The sequence below is a fragment of the Meleagris gallopavo genome, chromosome 16 (genome assembly GCF_000146605.3).
Source record: "Meleagris gallopavo isolate NT-WF06-2002-E0010 breed Aviagen turkey brand Nicholas breeding stock chromosome 16, Turkey_5.1, whole genome shotgun sequence".
NCBI classification, from domain to species: Eukaryota; Metazoa; Chordata; class Aves; order Galliformes; family Phasianidae; genus Meleagris; species Meleagris gallopavo.
Genome location: NC_015026.2, coordinates 8562455 through 8585393, shown reverse-complemented (window position 1 = coordinate 8585393; position 22939 = coordinate 8562455). Strand labels below are relative to the sequence as shown.

At 44.8% G+C, this 22939-nt stretch overlaps 1 protein-coding gene across 4 annotated transcripts in view; it reads left to right on the top strand.

Annotated features, from left to right (window-relative positions):
* The first annotated feature begins 609 nt into the window (after window positions 1-609).
* LOC100544461 (TOM1-like protein 2) overlaps window positions 610-22939 on the top strand; it is a 35466-nt gene continuing 13136 nt past the window's right edge. For 2 of the 4 annotated variants that reach the window (XM_010719567.3, XM_031555755.1), the window contains exons 1-4: window positions 610-700; window positions 16702-16786; window positions 17470-17548; window positions 19142-19291. In XM_010719567.3, coding sequence (XP_010717869.1) covers window positions 625-700; window positions 16702-16786; window positions 17470-17548; window positions 19142-19291 — 390 coding nt within the window. In that variant the 5' untranslated portion in view covers window positions 610-624. Of the gene's footprint in view, window positions 701-11294; window positions 11391-16457; window positions 16542-16701; window positions 16787-17469; window positions 17549-19141; window positions 19292-22939 lie in introns of those variants that run through there. The other 2 variants (XM_010719570.3, XM_010719571.3) reach the window with 2 other exon arrangements.

The following is a 22939-nucleotide window of genomic DNA, read 5'->3' as shown; positions in this document are numbered from 1 at the left end:
TGGGGCTGTGAGGATTTGGAAAGGCTTGGTGTGGGTCGCGGTGTTTCATGGAGGCTCCGAGGGGCTGTAGGGCTTCGTGGAGGCTCTGGGGATCGTGAAGGGCCGGGGGCCCGCAGGGGGCCGTGGGGACTTCGGGTGCGATGTGGGGAAGGAGTCCTTCAGGGTGGGTGATGGCAGAGGGCACGTTCCCTGTGCTGCCCCAGCTGCCTTCATCCCCAAGGGGTGCGGCTCCCGTGTCTGTGTGTTGGGAGAGTGGTGCCGGGTTAGAGGTGCACACACTCACCTTTCAGCCCAGCACTTGGGCTGTGCTTGGACTCATGCTTTGGTGGTGCTGGGTGGGTTGTTGTGAACGTGCCCGCCCTGCAGGGCCTGCCAATGCTTGCTGGGTTGCTGTGTGTGCCCCTTCTCTCCCACGTGTGTATCTGTGCTCGGCTGTGGAGGGTCTGGCTCTGGTCTGGGATGTCGGGGGCACAGGAGAAGGCCTGAGTTCCATTCGTGCAGGGCTGTGTCACTCGTCTCTGGCTGTCATGGCTTCCCACTTGCTTCTCACAGGCCCTGAAGGAATACAAGCTCCCCCACGTTGTGGTGGGAAAGAAGAGGCAGACTGGCTTGGATTCCTGCAGCATGGGTACCGTTGTGTATGGTCCCAGGAGCCAAGGCAGTGCTCAGTTGTATGCACTTGCATTGGTGTCCTTCCCTGGTAAAACCATGCTCCCAGTTTCCGTGATTTGTTTTGTAAACAACAGTAATTCTGATGACTTACCTAGTGGTTATAGTTACACATAGTATAATATGTATAGGCTATAGCTATTCAACATTAACTTATAACAGGGGATTTGTGTCTTTGGGAGTTAAAGTGGAAATATTCTGCTGAGTAGCTGCTCATGGCCTCAAAACCCAGAAGTTCTTTTTTAGCAGCTCTGCACCCACATGTGCAGACAGCCCATGGCAGAGCTCAAGGCCCTTAAGTGGGTGAGTCTCACACGCTTCAAAGGTGGCTGGACTCTTGCTTTGTCAGACTATATGGACCATATATCTTGCTGGTATTTTTTAGCCACCTGAGGTGTTCATTTGTTCTGCTTAGGCAGGAAAGTGCTGAGAGTTTGAGGATTAAATTGAGAACAGTGAAAGTTGGCCATGATTTTTAAAGTGAATTTGCATTGCTGTGTTTGGCCACCTGATAACATCTGCTAAGACAGCTGGCTGCTTTGCTACTTGGAGAAGCGTTCTGCATTGAGCATTGTTAACTGAAGGTGGTAATTTCTGATCAATTTATTGTCAGATTCTTTTAGCATCAGTAAGTGGTTTAAAGGGGCTTCCTTAGGTCTTAATTACTGTTGAGAGGTTTTAACGGTAGAATATGCTTTTCTAGCCTCTTGCCTTTCTAACTCTGGAGTGCCGAGGTTTGTGTAGCTCTTATGTCCCCTTGCTCTCTTTGAATGAGCAACACTGCCAACGTAAAGGCTTTTGACACAGAGCTCATAGGGATCCTGCACTGGAGGATCAGGTTAGGTCTGTGTGAGGGGCTCAGAGCACAGCTTCCATAATGCAAAATCCAGTTACTATTTATGTTTTTCCATCTTCTGGGGGAAGACAGAGCTGCAGATTTTATTTTGGAAGTGTTTTTTTTTCTGCTTCTCACATCACTGCCAGTTTTCTGACATGACAGCAAGACAAAAGCATGCCTTGTTCTCAGACAGTGCTATTTGCCCAGTGTTTCCACAGCTTTTTTTTTTTTCAATGAGCTCGTAGGATATAATTCTCACTTACGTTTCTTTGTTCTTTAAAAGAAGGTAATTAATTTGATATTGCTGTTTAAACATACTGTGTAAAATACGGTTATGATGTTTTCAAGCAGGACCTAGCACTTACCATAGCATTCACCATAAGGAAGAAGCACAGAGGGTCCTGTGGGTCCATCAGTCCACCAGGAAATAGCAGAGCACCTCGTGAAGATTTCCTTAGGGCTAGGCAACATCTTTGGATAAATGCCAGGTCTGGAGGAGCAAGGATGTCAGAGGAGGTTTGGGGAAAGCTGAGAGAGGGAATACATGGGATTTTCTCTTTTCCTCCTTCTCTTTATCAGGATAATGTCTGAAGCCAGGCAGGCTTTTTATGTTAACTCTTTTGCTTAATGTGAGAAAGTAATGCTAGGATGAGCTCAGAGGATTTGTAATGGAGATGGATTGAGTCTCTTGCATCTGAAGTGCCAGTATAGATGGGAGCCAGGTTCCACGTCTCTGAAAGCTACCTGATTTCTGCTGGCTGATAAACCTGGTTGGCTGATAAAACTGCTTGTGTGAAACACCAGTGCAGCTACCAAGGACAAACCTCGCTTAATTTTTCTCTAATGCTTTCTTTGACCTGTGGAGACTGAGCTGACCCTTTGCCTCTAGCGAGGTCCCTGCCAAGCTGTTTTGGGAGAGCTGTTAGTTGAAGCAGGCACCTGTTGCAGCATTGCTGATCTTAAACACCGTTCTGCTCTTGCCATATTGCTTTCTACCTGTTAGTTGAAGGAAGGGGAGGTAATAGCAATGTTTATGCAAAAGCTGAAAATCTCATTTGGGGTTACAGGCACCATCAGCTGCTTCTCAAAGGCTTTGTGTGTGGATGAAGCTTTTCCACGTCCCACCAGATGCAGAATTCTCCAGTGTCACCTCGCAGCATTGCTTTATTTAGTCTGAGGTCAGTGCTTCCTGATGGAGCTCCCTGCGAAGGTCCCTGCCAGTGAGGGGGAAAACGGAGAAAGATGTGTAGTTAAATTGTGAAGACAAAATGCTTGATATCTGGAGAGAGGCTGCCTTGCAGAGAAAGCCACAAATCACGGTAGCAGGAATTTACCTTGAGATACAACAGCCTGCCATAAATTGCATTTTTATCTTCCTTTCTTGAGGCAGCCATCTTTAAAGTGTCACCACTCTATTCAAGGTTGCCAGAGCAAATATCCTTACTGTAGGTTAGTGCAAACTTCTTAGATGATTTAAACTGAATGAATTACAAGAGTATGCAGTGCTGGTAACTTGTTTTTTTCCTGACACTGCTGGTTTGGAATAGGCTGCATGGTTTACATGTAAGGAAAGAGTAAACCGAGTTATATCAATTGTATGTTGTTACCCCAGAGACCTTGGGAACATTTCAGGGGAGTGTTGAGATGTGTGAACCCAAGCTCACTCCTCGCCTCCCAGCCCATTGTGTGCACGGGGCTGAGCCCAGCAGTGCTGTGTGTGATGTGCTATGGGTGGAGGGACAGATGGATGGACAGACAGATGTGCTTTGTTTGGATCATGGCTCCCATGTGATGGGCACGTGGGCTGCTAAAGCTGCCTTCTGGTTGGCTCTCGGCCTCTTGGAACAGACCTGAATTGCACAGAGACCTGCAAGTTAATCTTTAACGAAGAGTTAGAAATTAACATGTCCTTTGGGTGAGGGTGTTGTTGATCAGGAAATGCTGGCTTGCACCTTGGTTCCTATTGGAGAAATGGGGTTTGAATGAGGAACATTTGTCCAGGCTTTTGCCTAGGAGCCTGTTCTCAGAGCAGGCAGTGATTTCACGAGGTATATTGCTTCAGCAGCCCACAGGGTTTCAGCAAAGGATGCAGAGGCACTTTACTGAACCGATACTGAGGCAGTTCAATTGATTTTTATCAAAGCATTTGTGGTTTCCATTCAAAGTTGTTGAACCGACAGTAAATATGGTGCTGTTACCAGAGCTGCTGCTTTGTTCCCCCCTCTTTTTTTTTTAATGAGAAAGGTGTGCAGACGCTTTTTATTTTCCTTTCTTACCTAAAAAAAAAAAAAAACAACAAAAAATCTTAAGATCTTTCCTCAGGTTTCACGTGTCTTAAGATTTGTGTGAATCTTAGAACAGCAAAGTGGTTCTTAACCAAATAATTACATGCAGAGACAGATTTATTACAGGGATCAACCCATTGTAACACTGTAGGAAGAATTACCCTATGCTTTGTGGCTCACATAGTCCATTTGCCTTAGTTACTTTCAGAGTAAACTTACATTTTGCTGTGCTGAAAGTGAAAGTTATCTTTTAGATGAGTGTTTTTATAAGCCCAGGGTGCAGCATTCAGAGAGCACACGGTGACCATAGGCTCAGGGACTGCTCACGTTCTGTGTTTGAGGAATGCTGCTGGGCACTGAATCATTTCTCTCCTCGTGGATTGCATTATTGCATCCCAAAGGTGATTGCTGGCTTTGCCCATGATGATGAAGGCACAGGATGTGCTGTCCTCAGGGTTTAAGTCCATTTGCACCAAGTGCTGTAGCTGGTGGTTGTTAACCGTCCAGCCCCTGCTGTTTGTCTGGAATTGTGCCTGTCATGCAGAAGAGAGCCTGATAAAATGCTTTTAGTTTTATAAGATTATTTGGATCTGCTTTCACTTCATGATAATGGCTTATGTTGTAAGGAAAATCTCCATGAAATATGAAAATGGATATCTTTGCTTTTAAAGGAGCAAATAAATACTGAGTCACGAGTCTGGAAACTTGGAGAAACTACATATGTGTGTGAAGCTGGATAATTAGTATAATACCATTTAATACTGGGTGCCTAAGACTGGATTTATTTTATAGCCACAAAAGCAGATTGGAGTTCATGAAGGTATTATAGCATGTATTTTTGAGTAATGCAGTTTTATCTCCTCCAGCGCAGGACGCTTAAATGTCTATTCCATATGCTCCTAATAGAAGTCTGTACGTGAGGGGTTGCAGCATGAGGACAGCCCGTTCCCAGTTTGACAGCACTCTGTGCATGTACTCAGTGGATTTTTTGAGCCATATATTTGCAATACATGTAATTAAAGACACACTGTCAGTAAAGCTCCACAGACCAGATTTCATCCATTCAGTTTTCACAGAAGCAGCATATTGTATGTTCTCCTCAGCAGAATAAAGAACACCTTTAAATCAGCCCGCCCTTCCTTTGGTTTTATAATAACCCACTCTGGGTTTTGAATTTAGCATCTTCTGAAGGCAATGAAGGCATTTGCTTTATCCACAGTGCTCGTGGCCAACAGAGGAGCAGCAGCACATTTGGCAGAAGTGGCCGCATGGTGACCTTGCATGGGAACAGCCCGGGGGCTGCGGGGCCTGGCAGCCTCTGTCCTCATCTGGTGTTGGACGTTTGGTTCTGGCTAAAGCACGTTACGCTTTGGCTTTGTGCTTTGATCTCAAAATGTGTGCAGCACGTGAGCGATTAAAAAGCACACACGTTTGGAGGGAAGTGTGCTGAGAGCCCCACGATGTTACAGAGCAAACCCAGAGGCCCAAGAAATACAGTTTTTCCCCACGTCTGTCGATGGCTCTGCTGGGTCAGCCTGCTGCCGTTTGCTCCTTTGCAGCCCCAGCTTTCTGCATGGAACAAACTTGTTGCTGAGGTTAAAAAGCCCATCTCCAAGGCCCTGCCTTCTGTGTTTGCTTAGTCATTCTGCGGGCAGTGCTGCCCAGTTGTTTTGCTCACTCCTTTCAGTTACAGTCAGTTGGAAAGGGACCTTTTGGAGCTGCTGGTTCCTGAGCACGAGGAGCTGGGCTCCAAAAGCTCTGCTCTCCCCTGTGCTTTGCCCCGTGGAGCAGGCACTTTGCTGGGGGTGAGCATGTTTTACAGAACTCAAGGACCCAGATCTTCTGATTCAGAAGTACTCTTTCTGTTGCTCAAGGAGGGGATGTGCGAACAAATTCAGCTAGTGTGTTGGAAGCACTGTCCTTACACCTAACGTGACTTTTCTGTACCTGCCACGAAGATAACGGTGGGTCCTATGGTGTAGTAACATAGTAACTCATCTCAAAACCAAGGATGAGGGAGGAAACACGGGTACCTGTGTCTAACCCTGTGTGTTTGGCTGCCTCTTGGCACAGCTCTGTGTAGGCTCTACTTAGCATGTCTGCATCTATCTGTTCAGTGCCTCCCTGGCAGCTCCCTGCTTGCAGCTCAGTTTCAGGGAGCATCAGTAGGTGACGAGCTGATCCAGGGAGGCCCACTGGATGGTTTGGTGGTTGTAAGCCTGCGTGCTGCCTGAGAGTTCCCAGCTGCTCCTCGGCAGCCTTCTGGCTTACATTATTTCAGGAAGGAATTCTTTGTTCAAATTCAGGTCAAAAAAACCACGCACAAGGGAGAGGCACATATTGGTGTTACAAACAGTGCTGGAACCCTGAGGACTTTGCAGAGCACCAAGTTCTTAGTCTTGAGGCGAGAAAGACTTTGTTGCTTGCCAAGTGCAGTCGGGAATGCTGAGGATTTCTTAATTTGGACGCGTCGCATCCTCTGTATTTTCATGGAATACTTCAGTAAGACATGCTTTGTGTTTAATCCAGAGACCAAGGAATTCACACCTCTTGCGCAGCTGAGTAAATGCAGAAAAAAATCTTTAAAAAAAATCAGATATTTCCTGACTTTTTCAGGAACTTCAGGTATGTCTTAGTTACAGCTTACTGCATTTATTTCCCTCTTGGAAGGAAGAGGATGTCCCTCCTTGCCTGTATGCACAAAGAGCTACCTTGAGCAGATTAAATGAACTGCCAGCTTCAGCAGCTTTGCCAGCAAAATTGGAAAGTCTTTATTCTGTAACATGCCTATGGGCCAGCAGCAGTTACAGCTCCCCACTGCTTTGTCTTCTCAGACTTCCAAATATGTCTGTTTGTTTTAGCAGAGCTCTTCTACTTAAACTGTGATGGCCAAATACTTACCAAGGTACGAAATTTATTTCAGACATCTGTAAGGCTTTAATTAGTAATCCTGCCCAAAATGTCAAGTGCCAATCTCAGGCAACACAGTGTTAAGGAACTTAACCAGTTAATGGGTTCCTAATTGAAGATTAAGAGTGAAAAACAACGTGCAGACTTTACCGGAATATATCCGTTAGAGCAAATCTTGGAATTGGTCTCTGCATTGTGATTAGTGCTTGAATGCTGGCTGATGCTTTCCCGATTGCTATAGGCTGCAGGTATGATAATGATAATAAGAGGATTGTAGAATAGGAGTTGAGCAAGATCCAGCATATATTTGGTTCTGGGGTACCCTTATCTCATGTTTAAGATGCTCTAATAAATAAATGATCTTTGAACTGCCCTTTCTCTACTGATTTTCTCTTCTAATTAGCAGGATATTTTAGTGAAAGGAGCGATCTCAGACCTTTGTGAAATTCTCTACTAGTACAAATAATGGGAAATCTGAAATCACTTATTAGACAAGAAGTTGTTATGGCAACTGTAAGATGGTTGGCTGATCAGCGAGTGAGATCAGTTTTTATTTACAAGCATAATGAGCAATTAAGTTTGAGCAGCTGTCAGACTTGGAAAGTGATTAAAGTTCAACAAACATCTCAAATGGGTCAGTGTTGAGTTCTGGTGGTTTTCTGACACTGCAGCTTGATCATGTGTGGGCTTTAGCTACTGTAATTAAAACTGCCTTTACAACCCATCTATGCCAGTAGCTTGGCATTGTCCGTGTGTGTTGCAGAAGCCCCCCAGTCAGGGAGGTTCTTTAAAGGGTGCCAGTGGTCTTGTGGTCTTGCTGCAGCTGGAGAGGTATGTCATGCATTGCACCCCCTAAAGCATGGCGTGCATGCTGGCATGCAGAGGCATCTCCAGGCCAAGAGGAGCTGGATTGTCACCCTTCTGCAGGGCACTCATTCGTAAGAGGCATCATTGTATGGCTGCTGGTCACATGGGAAGCAACCTGCTGTTTGGAGAACCCAAAAGAAGCTGAGGAGGTCTTGCTCAGTGCCAAAGCAGCAGGGAACGGCCGGGAGAAGCCCCAGCAGGAGAGCAGAGCTGGCAGGGCTCGCTGTCCACAGTTGCTGGGTCCCACGGGCATCCCAAGCAGAAGCAGCAGTGCTCACGAGGTTCCCTGTAGGTGAGGCATTGCCTTTCCTCCAGCATTGCTGATGAGCGAGCTGTAAGCAGAGCTGGGGCCCTGCAGGTTGCAGGAGCTGGTGGATGTTCGCACTGCAGTGTGACCTTCTGCCTGCAGCCTGCGGTTGTCAGAACACGCTGGGTCAGCCCGTTTCATTTGCTGGGGTTTGCTTCCCTGCTGCACACGATAAATAGGCCATGTATACATGCTCAGAATCCGTGTTCTAGTCAGAATTTTAACCATCCAAAGACCAATATGTTTATTTACCAAGAAGCACACTGCGATCCTCTGATACATTGGTTTCACTTGGCTGTCATTTAATAGAGACAGTTACAGTGCAGTGCATGTGATCTGACCTTCTGGAATTTACATTTTCTATTTATCAGTCTTTTGCAGGGTTACCTACAGCAGTGGCACATGAGAAAACAGGGCTGTTTCTCTCCCGTGCAGGACAGGACTGCTCACATACATCTTGTTGCCTGGTTTGCTCCCAGACTTGCTCAGCGGATCGCTTGGAAGCATTTAGCTCTCAGCTTTTGCAGGAAGAGTGAGCTTGGCTCGTTGGAAGGGGCAGCTGGCACTGGGGCACTTCCAGTGAAAGCAGCCTTGGCAGAAGCTTTCGCTGCTACCTAGCAGAAAGCAGCCAGCTCCCCCTTCTTCCTGCAGCGAACGTTTAGTGGATTCCAGGCACTGAGCTTCAAGCTGCGGAGATTTGAGAGAATTTCAGTGGGGTAGGAGCTAGCTGCCTCTTGTGCAGCCCTGCTGTCATCTTGTAAAGCAGTGCAAAGGAAGGCAGCAGAACCGAAAAGCAAATGGAAGCGTTTCACACAAGGAAACGTGAGCTGTCAGCCCTGGAAAGCTGTGCATGTGGCACTGCTGTAGTGGTGCAGAGGACGCAGCTCTCACCTTCTTAGCCAGAGATTCAGAGGATTGCTGGATATGGGAATGTGTGCGAGACCCATGCTACGTGTGTCTTGTTCTGTTTGTAACACATTTTAATTAGCTCATAAGAATGTTTGCTTAAAAATCTGCCTGTAGCATGCTGCTGTTAAGGGGTAAACTTGTAACTGCTGTAGAATTGAAAGATTTTCCCTTTTTTATCCCCCTTGCTAAATGTAATTAGCCTTTTCAGTTCATTGTAAGTATGTGAGAATATGAGCAATTGACTTCAGGAGTAACCTGTGGAAAAAAAAGAAAAAGAATACTTAGATAACCCACAGGCTCCTACCTTTATTGTATAGTTTGTTTGGAGCAAACAACGTGTTACACGTGAGTGGGTGGGAGGGAGAATCTTAAATATATGGGGATGGATTTCTAGAGTTTGCAGCTGCCATGGATTAAAAATTCCTGGAACATTTCATCCATGAAAGGCAATTAGTTTTGTTTTATGAATATGAAAAGCACGTAGCTTGTAAGTACTGGAGTGAAGTCCCAAGTGAGTTATTAGAACTTGCTTTACTCGTGTAGTACAAAATTAGCCATCAAGAGCTGATAGATTTCAAACAGAGCTCACTGACACACTGATCATCCAGAACTTTGCACAGACTTCTTCCAGTCTCACCTGTACTTGCTGGATGGCAGCGGATGGGGCAGCACGCAGCCCGTGGTGCTGCTGGGATGTGGCAATGCGATGCTGCCCTGCCTGGCTGCTGGGCTCTGCCTGCCCCTCACCGTGCAGCGTTGTACCGCTCAGAGGCATTTGTCTGCTTCACATGTGGGATACCATTCTTCTGCATTGTTTGGTGGTAACGTTTCCAAAAGCTGCTTGCACACTTTGTGAGAAGCTGCGACTCTGCTGTTGCGTGTGATTCTTACAAACAGCAAATCCACTGCAACAGAGCCTTTGGGCATGCTTGCTAACAACGAGGCTGGGAAAAACGTCGCCACTTCCAGCTGCCCCTTCCCTCAGATTTGCAAGTTAAGGTTGATAAAATGAATGGAGGCTGTGGTTTGTTTTGTTGTGTTTGTTTTTCGTTTTTGTTTTTGTTTTGTTTTGTTTTGTCATATATAGGGATTGTCTGCAGTGAGTTGTCTTTTTTGGCGAGAAAAACTTATCAGCTCATAAGAGATATTTGGAAAAAGACGACTTCTTCAGAATCTTTGAGTAATTTCCCACTTTCTTCTTGCTTTCAGTGGGGGAGAGCCAAAGACTCGACTATTAATTAATTTTATACTTTTGGTGCTTGTTCAGGGTTGCACTGTTTTAATAGCTGAGATTCGCAATTAAAGAACTCTCAGAGTAGCTGCTCTCAATGATCTAAAATCCTTCAGTACATGAAAACAACAGAAAAGTCCTTCATCTAAAATCCAAGTTGTGTCTGAGGAAGTGGCTGTATGCCAGCGTGATTGGGAATACAGCACAGTCTGCCTTTCTGAGGCCAAAGAAGCAGTTTTAGATAGCTGCCCTCGTGCACTGAGTTTAAGCAGCGCCGTGCTGATAAGTTCTCCTAAATGGAGCCCTGTTATAGCAGCCACGGTCTAGTTCGGAAGGGCAGATCCGAGGGAAAACATTTGAATCACCTGAAAGGCCTTAAATTATGCTCTTGTGCCTCTCATCTAGAGAAGGACGGCGATAACAAGATGCTGGGAAATGCTGCCTGATGGATCGCAATGGCTCAGAGCAGGCAGCTGTCAGAGCGGCGTCACGGGAGGACATCCATCACGAGGGCCCAAAAGGAGCGTGGATTTGTTGCTCTCCAGCAGTAAATCATCCCATAAACATCTCCATTCAAACCCACTAAAATCCATTAGTACAGAGCATATCCTTTCAGACCGCCTTGATTCTTCTGATGGAAGGCTTTAGCACACTGGCTGCTGATGTGAGCACATGCTTATGTGCTGGTTGTGGAGCAGCACTGTGCTCCCAGCACCCTGAGCTTGTGGTCACGCAGGGATGTCTTCATGGTCCCTGGGGAGAGGTGAGGAAGCACGTCACTGTGGGCAGAATGTCAGGGAAAAGTGGCCCTGAGTGGTGACATTGGCTCCTTGAGCTGGGAGCTGCCAGCTGCCCTAGCTCTGGAGGACAAGTATTTGTGTGCACAGCCAACAGGTTGGCTTTAATGGGCGTGTGTCCATGCAAGGAAGTTCTTGTTGTTTTTCTTAAGCTGAGAACGAGGAAGTTGGGAGGATTTCACTTTGCTTTAAAGAAGCAGTAGTCTTTCAGCCATCTGTTTGGAAAGAGAGCTACTTATGCATGCGTCACGCAGCAAAGCGTGCTGTCAGCAGCAACAATTTCTGCTGATAGGGGAACTTCAGAGAGAAGATTCCTTACAAAAGTCATTACTGTATAGAAACACGCTGTTCTGCTCAGAATGCAGTCTCCAAATGCCTTTAGGGACTGTGACTAAACCCTCATTTGTGCCTCAGGTGAACAACATCTGAATACAGGAACTGCCTGGGCTGGGCTGCCCGTCTGTGCCAATGTGATGGTTGTAGCTCTGTAGGGTCAGTCTAGTTTTATGAATTACATTTGCATCGAGACCTATGAGATGTGATAAACTCAGGCTGACATGTTCTCCTGCCTACTCAGGTAATATTACAAGGATTTCTGTTTTGCTTTTCTTCTCAGTCAGGTGATGCTGTGATCCAAGTATAAAGGAAAAATCTCCTTTGCTATACAGCGGCTAATATTGATTTAATATGCATTAATCCATTCACCTTGCTTTGCTTCTGAAATTGCTGCACAGCTGTGCTCAATTAATCAGCTGCAGAGTCCTGTTCCTAAGAGGCTGAATTTCTGGGGGATGTTGAGCAATGTCTTTTCTGCAGCGCATCTGAATCACAGGGTGTTGTAACATAGCTGTGAATGCCACGTGCTCTTTCAGAAGCCCCAATCATTGCATGTTACATGTTCATCTTTGCAGGTAAGCGTGATCTGGATTGAAGAAGTTTGGCATGCGGGCAACAGCTTCAAAAAGGAGAAAATCTGGGAGTTAATTGGAGAAGTGACAGTTCCCAGTCTCCTGTGCTTTCAGACAGCATTTGAGCTCAGAACTCGTTACGGTTGCACATATGCGTGTCCTCAGATTCTCTTGTTATTTTGTTTTAATGTAGACTCTGCAGTCATTACAGGCTATGATTATTCATTTATTCAGCCCCAGAAACTCTGGCAAAGCAGTGAGTGGAGGATAGATGACTTCATCCCAAAGAGGTTCGATGTAAGCATAGCTAAAATCAATTGAAAAATCACGACAGTCATAGCGGGTGACCAGTGCTGCAGCAGTACAACCCAAATCACGTTTTCCTGTAATGCTTTGCAGCTCCGATTGAGCCCGTTTGTTCTAGCTGACTGCCTTTTTCTTTGGAAGTGTGAAGCTCAGCATTTTCAGAGCAGTGTGAAATAAGGAATGTAAAAAAAAGGACTTGGAGCAGTGAGGTGGCTAATTGAAAAACGCTCTTGGAGCTGTGCTTTCTTACAAAGAAACTGGCAGTTTTTAAGGAGCAAAGCACTTAAGAGTTGAGTTTTGATCTACAATCTCAAATGACTCTCATTTATTTTTTTTAATAGCAGCGTTTTGATAAAAAAGGAAAAAAAGATCCACCCTCCTGTTGATCGTTGTGATGTCCAAGTGTCTGTGACTTGTTTTAAAAGCAAAAGCAGAGAAAGGAAGAACAGACTGTTAGATCCGGGTGTGTTGTTCTGTTGTGTCACTGTCTTTCAAGCAGGATGTCTTGAACGCAGCAGTGGCCACATGAATGCCCAGCAGCTTCAATCTCATCTTCGTGCAGCTCAGACTCTGATGTGTCCCCATGGTCCTCCCCCAGGGCTCACTGCTGGTGCCATGTAGGCCGTGGAGGAGCTGGTGAATACAGGAGTGACAAGAGCAGTTGCTTGATTCTTTAATGATTCTTTGAGGTAAAGCAGTTCGGAGTAGAGATGTTCTCATCTTATTCAGTAGCTTATCTTCCCTTGTGAGCTAGGGAATGTTTTGTGTCACTTGCAAAAGTTTTGTTTGCTTTTTTCTTGTCTTAGAAGACCTTTGCCTGTTCTGTGAAAGTGTTTTGCTTTGATCTGAGCTGATCACCCTTGTTTTTTGAGAGCTCTGCTGAGCTGCAGTCCAGCAGGATGGCAGTAAGAACCTGCAATGCTGTAGCTGCTTCTGTTTGCTGCAGAGTGTTATGCAAAGTGAAATGTGTCACATCTGACAGCTTGATTTTCTAATTTCAGTCTTGGAGCACCACTGGTAGGCAGATGGACTATTAAGAGATAAGACAAAGGTTTCAGATCTGCAATCTTCTGAAATTCCGAGACCAAGCAGAAAGGATGTTTCATGCCACTCGAATGCCAAAAGTCAGCTCTCAGCTGAAGGAGGGGAGGAATTTGTAATCAGAACTTCCTTGCTTTTGGATGTGGGTAACACAGTGCATTAATGTGCACGTTTCCTGCGTTAACAGGAGGTGCTTTTTTGTGCGTAATTCTTCCCAAATGTTTGAAGCAGGAGTCTCTGAAGTAACATCTGGAAAAGTCCCAAGAGGGAAAGCTGTGATTTCTCTGAACACAAAGATCTGTTCATTCAGGAGACTCTGGTATTCAGACAGAAACCACCACAGTTCTCCTGTTTTCATGTAATGTGATTTGCAGCTAGTGCAACACTACAGATTGGCCTTTTTGGTTACACAGTACTGCAATCACTGCTTTTTGCAGATACAATTTTTGGAGAGCTTTTTACCCGGTTGTGCCAGTGCTTTGATGTGGGAGATGTGCTGCTGGTACCATGCCCAAGCATGAGCCCTTTTCCTCCTCTGATTGAACACTTTTATCCTGGAATTCCTTTGGTCATATCTCAGAGTCCCTTGTGCCACTGATATGCCTTTCAGTGAGGTTGAGCCTGGGGAGCTGGTGATTTTTGAGCAGGGTTTGCGTGGCATTCCTTCCCGATTCTGCACCAGTATCCAAAGTGCCACTAATTCTCTCAGTCGTGTCTATTTGCTGATTGAGAAAGAGCTTTGAGGAGATGCACGGCTTCTGAAATATCCAATAAATACTGCACTGGATATTGAGTATTTATAATTCACTGTATTTTGGATCTGCTGGGGGGGATTCTCTATAGAAGACTGGAGGCAGAGCAGCTCAACGTTTTCTTGGAATTCAGCTTCATGCAAAGCTGCTTGTAGCAGCCGCTTTCATTAGGTGCATTTTGTTCTTGTGTACATAAAGCTTTATTGCTGTAGAACGTGATCTGCCTTCACCTCCATGCAGTCCTTGCTGCTTAGCAAAACATTCTATTTATCATTAAAAACCCTCTAATATTAAGAGATTTAAAAAAAACAGTCACTGCATCTGCTCTGCTGGAGGTGGTCATCCAAGCTGCGAGGGATTTATGAGCACAATGATGCAGAATGAGAGGCTATGCCTTAAACAGACCATATTCCTGAATCTGGGCAGCTGATTTGTTTTCTTAATGTAAAAATATATTTAAAAATTTGTGTGTTCTTGACAGCGTTTGACAGCAGGCAGCGGCTTAGCAATATTCATAGTCTGTGGCTCTGCTATAATCACGTCTTAAAAATGATTGTGGAAAACGCTGATCCTGCACCAAGCAGTGCTTGCAGCCCATTCATTCACTGGTCCTGTAAAACCCGTTTAGCTAAGGTTTATTTTGACAAAATGTGTTTGTGGCACTACTCCATACTAAAAATTGCGATGTTGCAGAGACGATAAAGTGAAGTGATGCTGCTGCAGTGCGTGGGCACATAGGGACATTGGGCTGTGGTCCCCAATAACCTCATTCCTATTTCTCCCCGCAGCCATGGGAGGGAGAGCAAAATCCCCCTTCTCCGGCAAGGTTTGGTTACTGCTTTTATTCTTATTTTATTTTTTTATCTCTGTTCTTTAGTGTAAAATATGGGGGAGCCTGTGTGGGTTTAAGACGTACGCTTGTCTTTTGGAAATGAGCTCTTTTCCCCTTGGTAATGTTTAATTCGAACAGGAGTCAGGATCTAATTTTAGTCTCTTCTTCAGCACTTGCTGCTGTTGTCGTTCATCCTTTGTAGCGTGCCTGACCCAGATTTGCTGCTTGCAGCCCCATAGCAGAGCTGCCTGGCTGCAGGGAAGCCGCATAGGTTAGCATGCCAGTTCTTTGAGCACTGTTACGTAGTGATGGAGAGCCCCTGCAGAACCAAAACACAGCAGGCTGAGGGCTGAATGCTCTCCTTTTCCATCATGTCATGGAATCACAAAACGGTTTGAGTTGGAAAGGACCTCTAAAGGCCGTCTGGTCCCCCTCCCACAGCAATAAGCAGGGACACCCACAGCTCCATCAGTGCTCAGAGCCCTGTCCAGCCTGATGGTGGGTGTCTGCAGGGATGGGGCACTGTCAACTCTGGGCACCCTGTGCTGGTGCTTCACAACCTTTAGCGTAAAGAACATCTTCCATATCCAGCCTACCCCAAGTCCTTTTTTGCACCATCCTTTCCAGCTTGTAGTGATAGAGTAGTTGCCATGATGCAGGTGCAGAGCTTGCACTTGGACTTACTGAACCTCTTGAGGTTCTCCTGGGCCTGCTGCTCAGCCTGTCTGGTTGGCATCCCATCCCTTGAGTGTGTTGATTGCACCACACAGCTCTGTGCCATCTGCAAACTTGCTGAGAGCGCTCTCAACCCTGCTGTCAGTGTCTCTGATGTCAGTGTCTTCTCCATTCTGAAGGCCATTCTGGTGTCTTCTCACTCTCCATGCGGATTTTGCACACTGTTTGATCTCAGCCCCCTGTAATTGCTTTCATGGTGGAGCTGCTTTAGCCACTGTGCTGGTGTCAACAAGTCTCTGAAACCTGAGTTATCCAGACACATTGTCTTTTTCCAGATAATGTCCCATAATTACAGCCTGCAGGCATCTCTATGCGCAGTCACAGTGATAAAAATGTTAATGGAAAAACGCTGTTGGTAAACAGAAAAGGAGAAGTGTGAAGTCCTTGGAGCCCAGCGTTCTAAAACAAAATCTGCCTTGTTCTGGGGGACAGATTGGGATGTGATGTAAAGACAGAAGGAGAGCTGGAGAAGATGGTACCTGCGGTTTTGTTTCTGAATTAAGATATTTAGAAGATTTTTCTTTTCTTGGTTATTTTATGTTAGAGGGGGAAAAAAAAAAGTCTTTTCTTTGTCTTATTTGGATGCCAGGCATCCATAGAAAAACCTAGACTAATTTGGAAGAAAAGATCCTGTTTGCCATAAAGGTCTGCTTTTCGGGTCTCTTCGGCCACAGGCTTCACCTTGAACTTTGCAGCCTTTCTGCATGTGGATAGAGCAAAACAGACAGGGTTTGAATGCTGCAAGTGAGAAGTGTGAAAATGTCATGGGGTGTTCTAGGCACCACTAGACAGAACTGTATTGATTTAGAAGGAAATCCCAAAGAGGGAATAGTTCTTGTCAACTGATTATCTGAAGTTGTGGTTATGCTACTCTTGCAGTCATCCATGAGTGACTTCCAGCAGCTGTGCCATAGGTCGTTCTTCCTGTAGAACTTCCAGGGAGGTGGTCTTGTTAGTCTGGGGGAGGTTTTCCTACCTCATACGGTGTGGTATCTGAGAGCTTTAAGTTGGAATTAGCTGACATTTTCTTACTTTCTTGGCAACTCAGGAGTCTTTGTGGAACTGCCCATCTGTGTGGGCTGAAGGTGGTGAGTTTATGGGATAATTGATTCTACCTGGAAACCTCTGTGCTCACCCTTAAACCAGGAGGGAAGGTAGGACTTTGCTTAGAGTTGATGGGGGAAGATGGGACTTGTTTATTTCTATTTTTCTTTTACTGGACTGTTTCAGCTGAGTCACTGAAGGTGGATTGAAGTACCTAATCAGAAAGATGTGGGGAAAAAAAATTATATAAATGTTTTATTTTCTTTTCAGAAAAGGCCACAGATGGCTCCCTACAGAGCGAAGACTGGACACTTAACATGGAGATCTGTGACATTATCAACGAGACAGAAGAAGGGTATGCACTATTTCAGCAAACTTTGAAAGGCTCATGAGCAAAGTCACCTCCAGTTGCATTCAGATGTGAGGAGGTGCAGTGAGTCTGGGGGCAGCTGCTCGTAGCTCAGATGCAGTTTACATGCAAATTGTTTGGTTTTCCTCCTCCTTTCATATTTCAGAGAAGCCCTGTAAAGTCCAGCATATTCTGTGCTACGTGTCTGCTTGGGAAGGCTGGCATGAAAAAATGTCTGCTTAGAGAGAGTAACAAGTTTGTACTTCTGGGGTTCTTAGTTTCAGTAGATGCATCTCAGTGCTTCAATGTTATCAATTTCAGCTGTTTGAATAGAGAAGCTTCTTTTATGCATTTCCTTCAGCATCAGACAAGCTGTGCTTCTTGTGGTTTGGAGGAGAGCCCGTGGCTGGTGTTACACTCTGGGCCTTCTTCTGAGAGCTTGTCAGTCTTTCTTGTTTGATCAACGTCTTGCTATTTTGGCGGCCTCAGGCATTGCTCTGCCCTTAGTAGCTGTAATACTTAGTCTTTTCACATAATTCTACATGGCCCTAGTTTAGTTGTAGTGAAGTTACCTAAAGATAATACAGATGCTTATGTCCATCTAGGAATGATAAAGGATTTTTGTCTCTCAGTATGGCATGTGAAAAGTATGTGAGCTGTCTTTTTACAATGGTATGTTTCTCCTTCAGTCCAAAGGATGCCATTCGAGCGCTGAAGAAGAGACTGAATGGAAACAAAAATTACAGGGAGGTCATGCTGGCTCTTACGGTGAGTGGAGGCAGGCTGGAATGCCTCAAAAGGGCAGATCCCTTTTCTTTTGTCATTTTGTTTTTCCGGCATTCTTTTGAATATACACATTCTTCTCTTGTGAACGGTCACTACTCTGCCCTTTTCTCTTCGGTTGCCTGCAGACTTTCTTGAGGAGAGATACTGGAAGTTTTGCTTAGCATTTTTCTAACTCAGTTGATTTCTGCTTTTGTCTGTGCACTTATCCATCCTGAGTACTGACAGAGGAAAGTCATAGCTCAAGTGTGTCCCTACCCTTTGGGAATTTACTACTGTTTCTCCACTCCCAACTGTGGGCATATTTGCAAGTGGAAAATATGGCACTTACCATATTTTCAACTTCCTAAGTAGCTGGTATTCAGTTTCCCTTGTGAATCAATCTCCGTAGGAGGCTCATATTAATTTATGCTGATCTAATTTTGCTCAGTAAAGTGTAAATTATATTCTGTGCATCTGCTAAGGTGTGAGATAATTTGCCAGTGACCTTTCCTACTGGGGAGAGCTGGGGTTTCCTGGATAATGCAGCACTCCAAAAGCGTGATGCTGGGCAGGCTGTGCGCCACAGCAGTCTGAGGAATGAGCAGCAATAACGAGATCGAGTTATACTGCTGTGGGTAGGTGATCTGTATGATTCTTTCACAAAGCTCTTGTTGCATCTCCCTGATGAAGCGTGACTGTACTTTCTGTCTTCATGCCATTTCCTGTGCGGGATTGTCATTTTGACAGATTACCAAGGACCAAACCACGAGATTATCCATTGCGCAGGAAAGAGCAAAATTCATCAGGAGTGAGTCCGTGTCATCAGAGCTGATGAAAGTGGCTGAAGTAGGAGAGTAATTATAGACTCCTCAGATAGAGAGTTGCAGTAGTTATTAGGCATAGCTGTAAGGAGAAGTGACGCGTTGGATTTATCTCCATGCTAATCATGTTCTTCAGAGAAAAATCAACAGCTGTTCTTCCATGGCAGTTGAATGGCAAGTGGAAGGTGCCTCTAGCTAGGTTGCAGGGGGAAAATGTGTCAAAGTATAACCTGCCAGAGCATTCACAGGAGAGTGTTTTGAATGAGTGAAGATCATTCACCTGAATTCCCAACCCAAAAACATGAGTTGTAGCTCAGAGCAACTGGGTCCAGCTGTGTCCCAGCTACATAGAAAATGCTGGAGTGCCTCAGTGTGATAATATCTCACAGTGACAGGATGTCCTCTGCCTTCCCTGCTCTGGATGTGATGCTCTGTATTTAGCTGCTCAGCTGTGCAAGTTGGAAAGTTCTGCTTTAGAGAGAAAGAAACCTTATATTTCTTTACTTTGAAAACAGGCAAAAGTAAATTGCAGAAGTGTCCAATATGTTGATGATAGGCAAAGTACTTCAGAATGTTGTGTAGGAAGGGAGCTTTTTGACAATACTGGAGAAAAAAAATGAAGAACTGAGAATATAAGAATATAAAATCTTATAATCTTTTCTTTTGTCTCTCTCTCTTCCATTTTATTAATAAATAAACCAGAAACCGACCACATGGCTGCTGTGTGCGTGATCAAGCTTTGCTCCAACAACAAATGTTTTTTGTTTGTGTGTAGGTGTTGGAGACCTGTGTGAAGAACTGTGGCCATCGCTTTCATGTCTTAGTGGCAAACCGTGACTTCATAGATGGTGTTCTGGTGAAAATCATCTCGCCCAAGAATAATCCCCCCACCATTGTACAGGATAAAGTACTCGCACTGATTCAGGTACACAGCTTGTCTGTACTTCCATATGTTGCTGCCTGAAGTAAGGACTGTCTGCTGCAGGGCTACGCATCGCTGAACATGCTGTCATCATTAAAAAATGTGGCAAGTTTTTTATATGTAAAAACAAACACTATATCCAGATTGGCAGCGAAGAGCAGACGTGCACATGCAGAGGAATTGTATCCAGGGAGAAATGTCTGGATTCTTGTTGGAAAGATAACTCTCTGCTCTGAAACAAGAGGGCTTAAAGATAAGTGGGTTGCTTTGCAATTTAACAGTCAAATTTAGAAGCTGCAGACCTGCTTCTGCAATGGGTTTGTCATTAGAGGCCAGGAAATTTTAGAGCTTTTATTGCCATTTAAAGAACACTTAACCTTCCTGTGTCTGTTTCCCTGAATGGAGCAATTTCTCTCCTTTACAAAGTATTCTGAATTCCTTTTAAAGGTGGCTAGGAAAAGTTAAGGATGATACAGGAGATAAATGGTTTTGGTGTCCCTTCTCTGGTTGTTCTGCAGTGAAAGTGCACCGTCAGTTCAGATATTGGCCTGTCTGCCACTTTTCCTTCTGTGTAGCTTAACAATAAACAGCCATGTTAATTCCAGAAACCGTTAGCAACACGAGGAAACACTGGTGCCTGCCTGGAGGAGATTTCACAATTATAGGCAACTTTATCACTAAGCTCTTACTGGCTACTGCAGATACCAGAGACTAAGAGATACTGAGTATTCAAAATGATATAAACCTGCTGCAGTGTTTCTTGTGGGATGGCATTTACAAACACATAACATAATTTTCCAAATATACTTCTGATTTCTGTGGCTAAACATGCAGTTGAATTCCTACTGGTCTGTTTGGATATGCAGGCAGGACATTGTTAGAGCATGACAATGTAAATAAGTGATTTCCAAAAAGGAAATAGGCTGGGTGGGGAGACAAGGTGTGCATTTCACTGGGGCACATAGAGTTCCTCTATTTCTGGTCTCTGATCTGAGCCCTGGGTGTCTGCTTGGGTGGGAGAGCTGGTACGTGTGGTGGTGGGGCACTGATGTTAAACGCTGCCCCATAAGGAGAAATTGTGTGCGTTTCCCTGCTGGTTCCTTTGCTACAGTGTCCTAGGGCATGTTGGTTACTCTGACTCCTGGGCTTATGTGGCTTTTGATATAGAAAGCCTGGGAATTATGGATGTTGCCTGTCAGGGGGTTCTGGTAATGTAGCTGGGGCTGGTAGGGTACTGTGTTCCAGATTGCCTGATGAATTCAGGGAAGCGCCTGCTCTCCTCTCATCTGCCCTATGGACGTTGTACCCAGAGCATCCTATGTGTCATGATCACTTTGCTCTGCTCAGACTTTGCTCTTTTGAGCTCCCTGTAATGCCAGGGGTGCTGATCTCAGCTCTGCTCTGCTAACATTACATTTATCCCTTTCTGGCTTTTTACTGTTCGATATCAGGGAATTAATAAGAACAGAAATGTGAGGATTAATAGCAGACTTGGAAGCATGAAAGTAAAGTTGTACAAACAGTGTATGTCTTCAGCCATATAGCTCTTGTACTCCTGGGCCTTCCCAGAGCACCAGCAGATAAAGCTGCCATGCAATTCCTTATGTAGAGACTTGACTATTCTGAGACATTGGGCATCTTGTGTCTCAGTTTCTCAACGTATTTCTCACTGTACATGAATTAGCATATATTACCAACTGCTAATCCTTCCTTATCCTGATAGAAGGCCCTGGAACTATTCCTCCCACTGGGCACCAAAGGTGAAGCTTAGGGAGGCTTTTAGAAGCATGGCATATTCTATTGAGGGAACACACGTTAAAAAATGTCATACTGGAAAAATTGCCTTGTGATGGTCACTGATTTGGGGCCAGTTTTTCAATAGCATTTTATTCACCTGTTGGAGCATGGTGAGGTGCCAAGTGGGACTTGCACAACAGCATCCTGAAATATCTCCCTTGATTGTGTGGCCCAAAGTCTTTGCAGATCTGAATTCAATCTCACCCCTGTCATACGCTTCCTTGGACAATGGACAAGTCTCCTGAGCTCTCTGTGCAGCTCCTTATCTGCAACACAGAGCTAATGTTCCTTCTGCCTAGCTGAATGGTAAGCTGACTAGGGCAGGGATTGTCTAACAACATGTGCAGACAGTGCTTAGGACAACAGTGCCCAGTCCTTCGTGTGACCTCCATGAGACGTGCTGCTGCAGATAACGGTCCCAGTGCGGGCAGCTGAAGAGTACAAATGAAAGTGTCTTGTTTCTCCAGGGAAGAGTTGCAGAAGAGACAATGCATAAGAAAAGCAGAGTGCAGATAAGTGAGTTCGCTGTCGTTATTGCTTTCCAAAAGACCCGTAAGAAGCCAGTGGAATAGGGATGCATTAGTCCATGCTCCTAGGCAAACAAGTGCCAAGAAATGCTGGGGACTTTTGCTTCTAAGTTTCTTCTGAGTGATGATTTAATAGAGCATCCCTTGTTGAACATTTTTCACTCCCTCTTGCACATAGAGTGGAAATGGGAAACACCATTATGTAGAAACATCATTCAGATGACTTGTTATGTAAATTGAAAATGTAAAGGCAGTGCAAGGGTAGAGTTACTTGTGCAGTAAGTATCTTTGTGATAATCAGGGATGGTTCTGAAGGTCACTTCCAAGGAAGCAGAATGGCTTGTTGCAATTGGAACTGGTTTCCATGCTCAGACAGGACTGCTTGACTTGTACTGCATCAGAGCATTAGATGCAGTCAATTTGCTAACCAGGAAGCAAACATAGAATTGCCAGCTTGTGAATAATAATGGATTGTCTCCTGAGTACGTATCGTAGAGGTGTTTTCTTAGAATTGAACAGAGTAGGAGTACAAGTTAAATATTATTATTTTTTAGCTTGTCTTTCTACCTTTGATCTTTCCTCTCCAATACAAAAAGTAGTTAAAAACAGGTTTTAAAATGAAAATAAGTGAGGAAGTAGTGTAAAAGTGATGACTAAATGAATGAAGGCCGGAACCCACGCACGTCTCACAGCAATTCTGGAGCCGGCATGCTGCACTCCGTATCGCATATATGGGGGCTCAGCTGAATGCTTTATTTTTAAATGAGTCATGATATTGCAATTTTTCCTTCCCCTAACTTGTTAATACGTGGCAAATTTCCAGCGAAAGTGAAAGCGGGGAAAAGTCGTTCAAGGTACTGTGTTCCTAAGGCTTCGTGAGGGCAGGAGGCTGGCTGGCGAGGAGAAACACTGCGCACCCCCAGTGAAGGAAAAGCTCAAGTGTGAATTGAAGCCTTTTTAGACAGAGGAGAATTCAAGCGGGAAAGATATTATGAGTGGGAAATTCTCCCTTTAAGCTTGTTCTTTCTGACACACTCCGTGTTGGATATGCTCTGTAAGAATACAGGCTTCGTTAGTTCTGCTGCTCGTGGGACTGCATGTTTCATGATACATGAACCTCAGAAACAGCCCTTGTTATTTAAGTTTGGTCTTAAAAAAAAAAAAAGTGCTGAAGAAAGCTTGACAGCTGTTTTTTCTTCTGCCATAAATGAGGACGTTTCACAATGTTAATTACCTAAGATTATTATGTGGCTTCATGAATTCTGCTTAGACTGATTTAATCTTTTGTATGTTTTTAGTTTTCTGGTGGGTTGTTGGTTGCAAAACA